Source organism: Phoca vitulina, unplaced genomic scaffold (genome assembly GCF_004348235.1).
Source record: "Phoca vitulina isolate PV1807 unplaced genomic scaffold, GSC_HSeal_1.0 scaffold217, whole genome shotgun sequence".
NCBI classification, from domain to species: Eukaryota; Metazoa; Chordata; class Mammalia; order Carnivora; family Phocidae; genus Phoca; species Phoca vitulina.
In genome coordinates, this window is record NW_022589913.1 from 57,026 (window position 1) to 64,055 (window position 7,030).

Sequence of the window (7,030 nt, forward strand, 5' to 3'; positions counted from 1 at the left end):
CCACCTACATTTTCATCCAAAGAGTTGTAACCTTAAGTATATTTTTGACATTGAATTTGTTTGGAGACTGTCCTTTTATAGGAGAAACAACCGATGCCCACGCGCGTAGTAAAAGCATGTACGTCTTTTTCTGCTTCAAGACGTCTAGTCTCTATTGTCCAAGTTACAGGGCCTGGAACTTTGCATACATTCAATTTCCATTTCAGTCTACAGAATGCTATGGAAGCTGGAGAGGAGTTAGAAGGTGCTCCTGTCCTCACCCTACCCCTGGGTCTTGTATCCTGCCAGTAGCAGTTAGTTCCACCACCCTCTGATTTCTACACTCCCAGAAGTGTTAACATTCCTGTCCCTCCTAACTTGTCAGCCTGAATTCCACCTGGCCTCTTTTCCAAATTTACAGGTTGTATTAACTTTTTCTTTCTTTTGTGCCCCAAACCCCTACTTTTGCCTTCAGTTGTCTCTGGGATACCTCAGTTTTGGCTTTTAAGTATTTGAAAATCTGGGTAGCTTTTAATTAAATTATATTTGTAAAAATCAATACTTTTCCATTTTCCTGAGCGATGCATGGCTCCAAGCCTCCATTGATTTAAATAAGGGCCATGACTACTTTACATTTGAAAGCATTTGTTTATTGCATTTCCTCTCTCCATCAGGCACTTTGATAATCATATAAGATATTTTCTTTGCTTTCAAGGGACTAACAGTCTCAGGTTTACCACCATCAGTTCTCCCAGGCAGGGTAAGTATTCCAGGATATAGAAGTGAATTGAATTTGAGGGCAGCGACAGTCCTATGGGATGTGGGGTTTCCTCTCCTAACCTAACCAAGCCTTTCTTCTTGGCTGACTCAGGACACTTAAGGAAAGCTGAAAAAAGAATGCACCAAGAAGAGATATGTAGCTCAGTGCTGGAGAAAGGAGATAATCGATGTAAAAATACTAAAGTGTTGACAGATCTACTTGATATGAAGTGTCTTTGAATTCTATCCAGACACCTTTGAAAGAGAAGACTTTGGTGAGAAGGTTCTGCCATGTAAATGAGCTTTGGTTCTCACACCCACTGTGCCTCACTTTATAAAATGAGGCTATTACTAAATATTACTAAATAATAAATTATTAAAATAAACTATGGACACTTGTGAAAACAAAATGCAATAATTTATAATAAAAATACACATTTTAGAGGAATTTACAATTCAGAAGGTTTTTATGAACAGTATAATAAATGTAAGCTTTTTGAAGCAGAATTATAATCAGAAGTAATAATACTACAATGAGTGGAGCAAGTGTTACTCCATGAAATTAGAGTTGCTGCTCTTAAATCCAGACATCCTAAACACCAGGAAAAAAGGAAGTGTAAAATGCTGCTCTCAAAATCAGAGAAACTTCAACATTACGGGAGCCTGCAATATTTAGGAAGAATTTACATGCATCTATAATAATTCTGATAATAAGTATACATTTAAATTTACATATATGTGTAGTTGTAATCTTAAAGAACCTCAGTGAATACAGAATCCATAATTCTTAAGCTATGGGGGTGTATTAATTTCCTATGGCTGGTCTGACAGGTTAAATCACAAATTTAGGGGCTTATATCAGTACAAATTTATAATTTCCTAATTCAGTAGATCAGCATTTAGGCATGGATCTCACTGAGCTAAAATCAAGGTGTCAGGAATTCTGCATTCTTCTCTGGGGTCTATCAAAAGAAATCTGTTTGCCTGCTCTTTCTAGCTCCTATCGGCTATCCTCTTTCCTTGGCTCAGGGCCCCTTTTCTCAGTTTTCAAGGCCAGCCATCCCTGGCCAAGTCCTCGGGCTGTTATCTTTCTGGTTCTGTACTCAGGTTCCCTCATCCAATTTTAAGTATCCATGTGATTATACTGGGTTCACTTGGATAATCCAGGATAATCTCCCTTTTAAAAAATCAGGTGATTTGCAATCTTACTGCCATCTGCAACATTAATTGCCCTCTGTCATGGAACCTAACATATTCACAGACCCATAGAGGTTAGGAGTTAAAGATAATCGCGATGGCATTTTTCTGCCTAGCACGGTAGGTCCCAGTGTTTTTAGAATTTGATAGAAAGCTATATACTTTCTGTTCTACAAGCGGGAAGAATATATGGACGCACTACCATAGATACTTTCAGGGTGTTCTTGTACTCTGGGGAAGGTCATATATACCTTGTTTAGATATTTGTTTACTTCTGGGAATATATAAAGCAAAAATTGACTATAACAATAGAAGCTCTCATATACAGCTTCCTGGTATTGTTAGATTTCATTCTTTTACATTTCTTTCCTTGTTGCTTTTGTTTTGTTTGAAAATGTATATGTTCTTTGTGTATGTTGTTTTGTGTGTGTGTGTGCGTGCATTTGTGTCGTGTGGGGAGTAGAAAGTTTGTTATTCATGGAAGAAATTATACAAGAATATAAAATAGTTTTACTTTTTTGCTACCTGGGTTGAACCCCTAAAAATATTTTGTATGTGCATCCTTAGCATTTAATTCACGTGGCATACCATTCATGGCAGGTTATAACTTTAAGTACATTTCTAATTACAAGAAGAAAAGTGTAAATTCCCATTACCATTATTATATATGTCTGCATATGCTAGGGCAGTGGTCGTGTTACTAGAATGACATATGAATTTTTTTTTAAAGATTTTATTTATTTATTTATTTGTCAGAGAGAGGAAGCACAAGCAGGGCGAAGGGCAGAGGGAGAAGCAGACTCCCTGCTGAGCAGGGAGCACAATGTGGGACTCGATCCCAGGACCCTGGGATTATGACCTGAGCCAAAGGCAGACGCTTAACCGACTGAGCTACCCAGGCGGCCCCATATGAATTTTTTTTTTAATTTAAAAATAATTTTTGTTGACCAGGACAGAAATAAGCTGATATAAAATCCACCCTGGAGGAAAATACTAATTTTAAGGGAGAGGCACCAAAATATCCCTAAAAGGAGTTTCTTTCTTGGACTGCCAGCATTATTACTGTAATGTGGAATGTTGCCAGTGGTCTCACATTTCATTAAACAAGTCTTGGGAAAATTCTCATTACAATTAAATGACCCCATCTTGGAGTCAGTGATGTTTGTTTTTCAATTTTCATGCATTGGCTTGTTCCCACTACTATTTACAAATTATATTGCCTTAAGCAAATAAATCCATTAAAAGTGTACAAAGATTAATCTGGAAATAAACCAGTTTCTTTTTACCACAACATACCACTAACAAAAATAGCACTAACAAATTTCTTAAGCCCTCTTGGCTTTTCATAGAACCAATGTGTAAAGGACACTACATCCCGGCAGCTTCAGTGAAACATTGTTTGTCACCACTTGGGCCAGGCTTGTGGTTAAAATGGGCAGTAGAAACAAGAGAAATCTATCCCACCGTTACCCACACTCGTACCTTTCTCTTTCCACCAGTGAAAAGGTACGTGTATTTTAGGTGCTAGTGCCCCACACCAGCAAGCCGAACATTTTCAGCAAAGTAAAGCAAAACCTCTTCAGTAGTTACATTAACTATCAAAGCCGTTACAACTCACGCTGAAAAACTGGCTGGCTCTTAAGCATCTTTGGGGTTAAATCTGAAGACATTTTGTCAGGATTATTTGGAGCTCCAGCTCCCCGGGCAGCAGCAGGCGCACGGCCGTCTGGATCTCCCGCGACGTGATGGTCGAGCGCTTGTTGTAATGCGCCAGGCGGGACGCCTCGCCCGCGATGCGCTCGAAGATGTCGTTGACGAACGAGTTCATGATGCCCATGGCCTTGGACGAGATGCCCGTGTCGGGGTGCACCTGCTTCAGCACCTTGTACACGTACACCGAGTAGCTCTCCTTGCGGCTGCGCTTGCGCTTCTTGCCGTCCTTCTTCTGCGCCTTGGTCACCGCCTTCTTGGGGCCCTTCTTCGGGGATAGGACCAGACTTCCGTGACTCTGGCATGATGAACAAAAACTATGATTCTGGGATAAGAAATACGTGCCCTGGTTACAACGCTCATAATATTTAATGGCTCCTATACGAATGAAGTGCTAAAAGAGTTAGACTTTGATTGAATAAATAAAGGCGAACTGCAACATAGTATGGATATTACGTGTGTTTAATTCTGTCTTGTAATTGGTTGCAAACTTAAAAATTGTTTTAGCCAATCAAACCGCGCAATTTACAATTCGGCTTGTAAGTATAATTGCTTCTCATTTGCTGAAAGGATTAGTACTCCCATTTCTTTTTCCGTTACGGAGCATCCTGGTTAGAGAGTGTTAAGATGTCCGGACGCGGCAAGCAAGGCGGCAAGGCGCGCGCCAAGGCCAAGACGCGCTCGTCGCGGGCCGGCCTGCAGTTCCCGGTGGGCCGCGTGCACCGCCTGCTCCGCAAGGGCAACTACGCCGAGCGGGTGGGCGCCGGCGCGCCCGTGTACCTGGCGGCCGTGCTGGAGTACCTGACGGCCGAGATCCTGGAGCTGGCGGGCAACGCGGCGCGCGACAACAAGAAGACGCGCATCATCCCGCGCCACCTGCAGCTGGCCATCCGCAACGACGAGGAGCTCAACAAGCTGCTGGGCCGCGTCACCATCGCGCAGGGCGGCGTCCTGCCCAACATCCAGGCCGTGCTGCTGCCCAAGAAGACCGAGAGCCACCACAAGGCCAAGGGCAAGTAAGGTGGAAAAATACAGTCTTAATTCATTGAGGGGTCCATTTTAACCAAAGGCTCTTTTCAGAGCCACCCCCGTACTCATTGAAAGGGCTTACATTTTCTTTATTAATTGTAGCTAATTGAAAATGCCCTGCAGGGTAGTTCATCAATCCATAAATACATGTCAGTACTTCAAATCCTCAGAAAGGTGAAACTAATCATTCAGTTTAGAGTTACCATAAAAATAAGACTTGCCATCTGTAGATTAAAACGGTATGGAGAGGTTGAGTCCCAGGTTAAAGTATATCAATACCAGAGTCCCTCAGTATTGTAAACCATTTGTAAGATAGTGGGAAGGGTAATGCTTGGTTTCTGTTGAAAGTTTAGATCCAAATCTAGTTAGTGATCTACAGATCAATAAAACTATACCTTTATTAATGTATCCTATTGAAGGCAGTTTTCCACCTTAGTGGACAAAATCATCTGCAAATCATACTTTTAAAAAATAAACCAATATCCCACTTTACTGGCCTGTGCCTAATCAGTTAGAAACTGGAATACAAAACTATATGCTCTGGAATTTGTTGTCCTTTATACAGAACTTCCTAACTCAGGGTTCAGTATGACTATTTTTTTTTTATTTTTATTTTTTTCAGTATGACTTTAAAAAGATACACAGTGATCTTTTTGTACATTTACAACTCTGGGTATCTTTTAACACCGTTTTACACAAACTTCGGTTAGTGTAGAGTAAGTATGTGTTTAATGAAATTATAGTAATAAGTGTGAAATTAACTCAGGGGTTATGGTCCATTTAGGAATTGTATAAAAATATAATAAAAAATCCAACTTCGAATAGAGACATCAAGAAATAGACCTGAAGGGGCGCCTGGGTGGCTCAGTCGGTTAAGCAGCTGCCTTCGGCTCAGGTCATGATCCCAGGGTCCTGGGATCGAGTCCCGCATCAGCCTCCTGCTCTGCGGGGAGCCTGCTTCTCCCTCTCCCTCTGCCTGCTTCTCTGCGTACTTGTGTTCTCTCTCTATCTCTCTGTCAAATAAATAAAATCTTTAAAAAAAAAAAAAAAAAAAGAAATAGACCTGAAATTATTCTTCCTACACTCCAACCAGGGTAAAAAAGTACTTGGCCAATCACATGTAGAGGGTGTCTTTTCAAAAAAGATCCAGGGCGCCTGGGTGGCTCAGTTGGTTAAGCAACTGCCTTCGGCTCAGGTCATGATCCTGGAGTCCCGGGATTGAGTCCCGCATCGGGCTCCCTGTTCAATGGGGAGTCTGCTTCTCCCTCTGAACCTCCCCCCTCTCATGCTCTCTCTATCTCATTCTCTCTCTCAAATACATAAGTGAAATCTTTAAAAAAAAAAAAAGATCTAAAGAAAGCCAGTTTCAGGGGCCAAACCTTACATTTTTATTGAGCCCACAAGGTATATCATTGCAACAATTGGTATTAAGTTCTGCTTTCAAAAGCCAAAGAACATTGTAAAGAAACAGATGAGGTAGACAAGAGATAGATCACTGTAAATAAGGTAGAGGAGAGAAAGTTGAAAACACCAGCAGTTAAACTAGTGGATTGGAGGAAGATGTTAATTTTTTTTTTCATGGAAGACATTAATTTTTGTTCCAAATGTACTGGAGTTCATGTGATTCAGGGAGTGAAATGTCACTACCAATATCTTCACTTGGAGCCCTAGGAAGCAAATGTCTGTCCAATCAGAATGGGACTCTCTTCATATACAATAGTGTGGAGTGTGGTATGGTTTCATTTTTCCCTCAGCTACCTGTTTTGGTTAACTTTGGGATGGCTTGCACGATGGCCGCAAGCCTACCGGGCCGCGCGCAAATAGCTGGCCCTGCGCAAGTCGACCGGCGGCAAGGCCCCGCGCAAGCAGCTGGTCACCAAGGCGGCCCGCAGGACTTCAAGACCGACCTGCGCTTCCAGAGCTCGGCCGTCATGGCCCTGCAGGAGGCGTGCGAGGCCTACCTGGTGGGGCTCTTCGAGGACACCAACCTGTGCGCCATCCACGCCAAGCGCGTCACCATCATGCCCAAGGACATCCAGCTGGCGCGCCGCATCCGCGGGGAGAGGGCGTAAATTCTTTTAAGCCAGTGACCAGAGGCTTTGAACCTTATGCTCAAAGGCTCTTTTCAGAGCCAACGACCGTTTCTATGACAGATTGCTGTGTACTTGTTTTAGGTTTTTTAAATTGTGAAAGATACTGGAAAAACCAAGTCCTACCAAGTTCTTTCATAAGGTTAATTGTGTGGGTCTGAAAAGAGCCGTTAGAGTTTTCTCAACTAACTAAATTCTTACTTCTTGGCGGCCACCTTCTTGGGCTTGGCCGCTTTGGGCTTGGCTGCCTTGGGCTTCGGGGCTTT

General features: G+C 42.3%; 1 protein-coding gene and 1 pseudogene across 1 annotated transcript; one reads left to right on the forward strand and one right to left on the reverse strand.

Annotated features, from left to right (window-relative positions):
• Positions 1–3,574: 3,574 nt before the first annotated feature.
• LOC116629051 lies at positions 3,575–3,965 on the reverse strand (annotated as a pseudogene).
• A 279-nt stretch (positions 3,966–4,244) lies between these two features.
• Positions 4,245–4,731, forward strand: LOC116629046 (histone H2A type 1-E). The gene has a single exon (XM_032399334.1). The coding sequence runs from the start codon at positions 4,273–4,275 to the stop codon at positions 4,663–4,665; it is 393 nt and encodes a 130-aa protein (XP_032255225.1). The 5' UTR covers positions 4,245–4,272; the 3' UTR covers positions 4,666–4,731.
• The last annotated feature ends 2,299 nt before the right edge of the window (positions 4,732–7,030 follow it).

What these genes read in the sequence shown, in the direction of transcription:
- LOC116629046 (XM_032399334.1), top strand. Translation starts at nt 4,273, where the DNA reads ATGTCCGGACGCGGCAAGCAAGGCGGCAAGGCGCGCGCCAAGGCCAAG.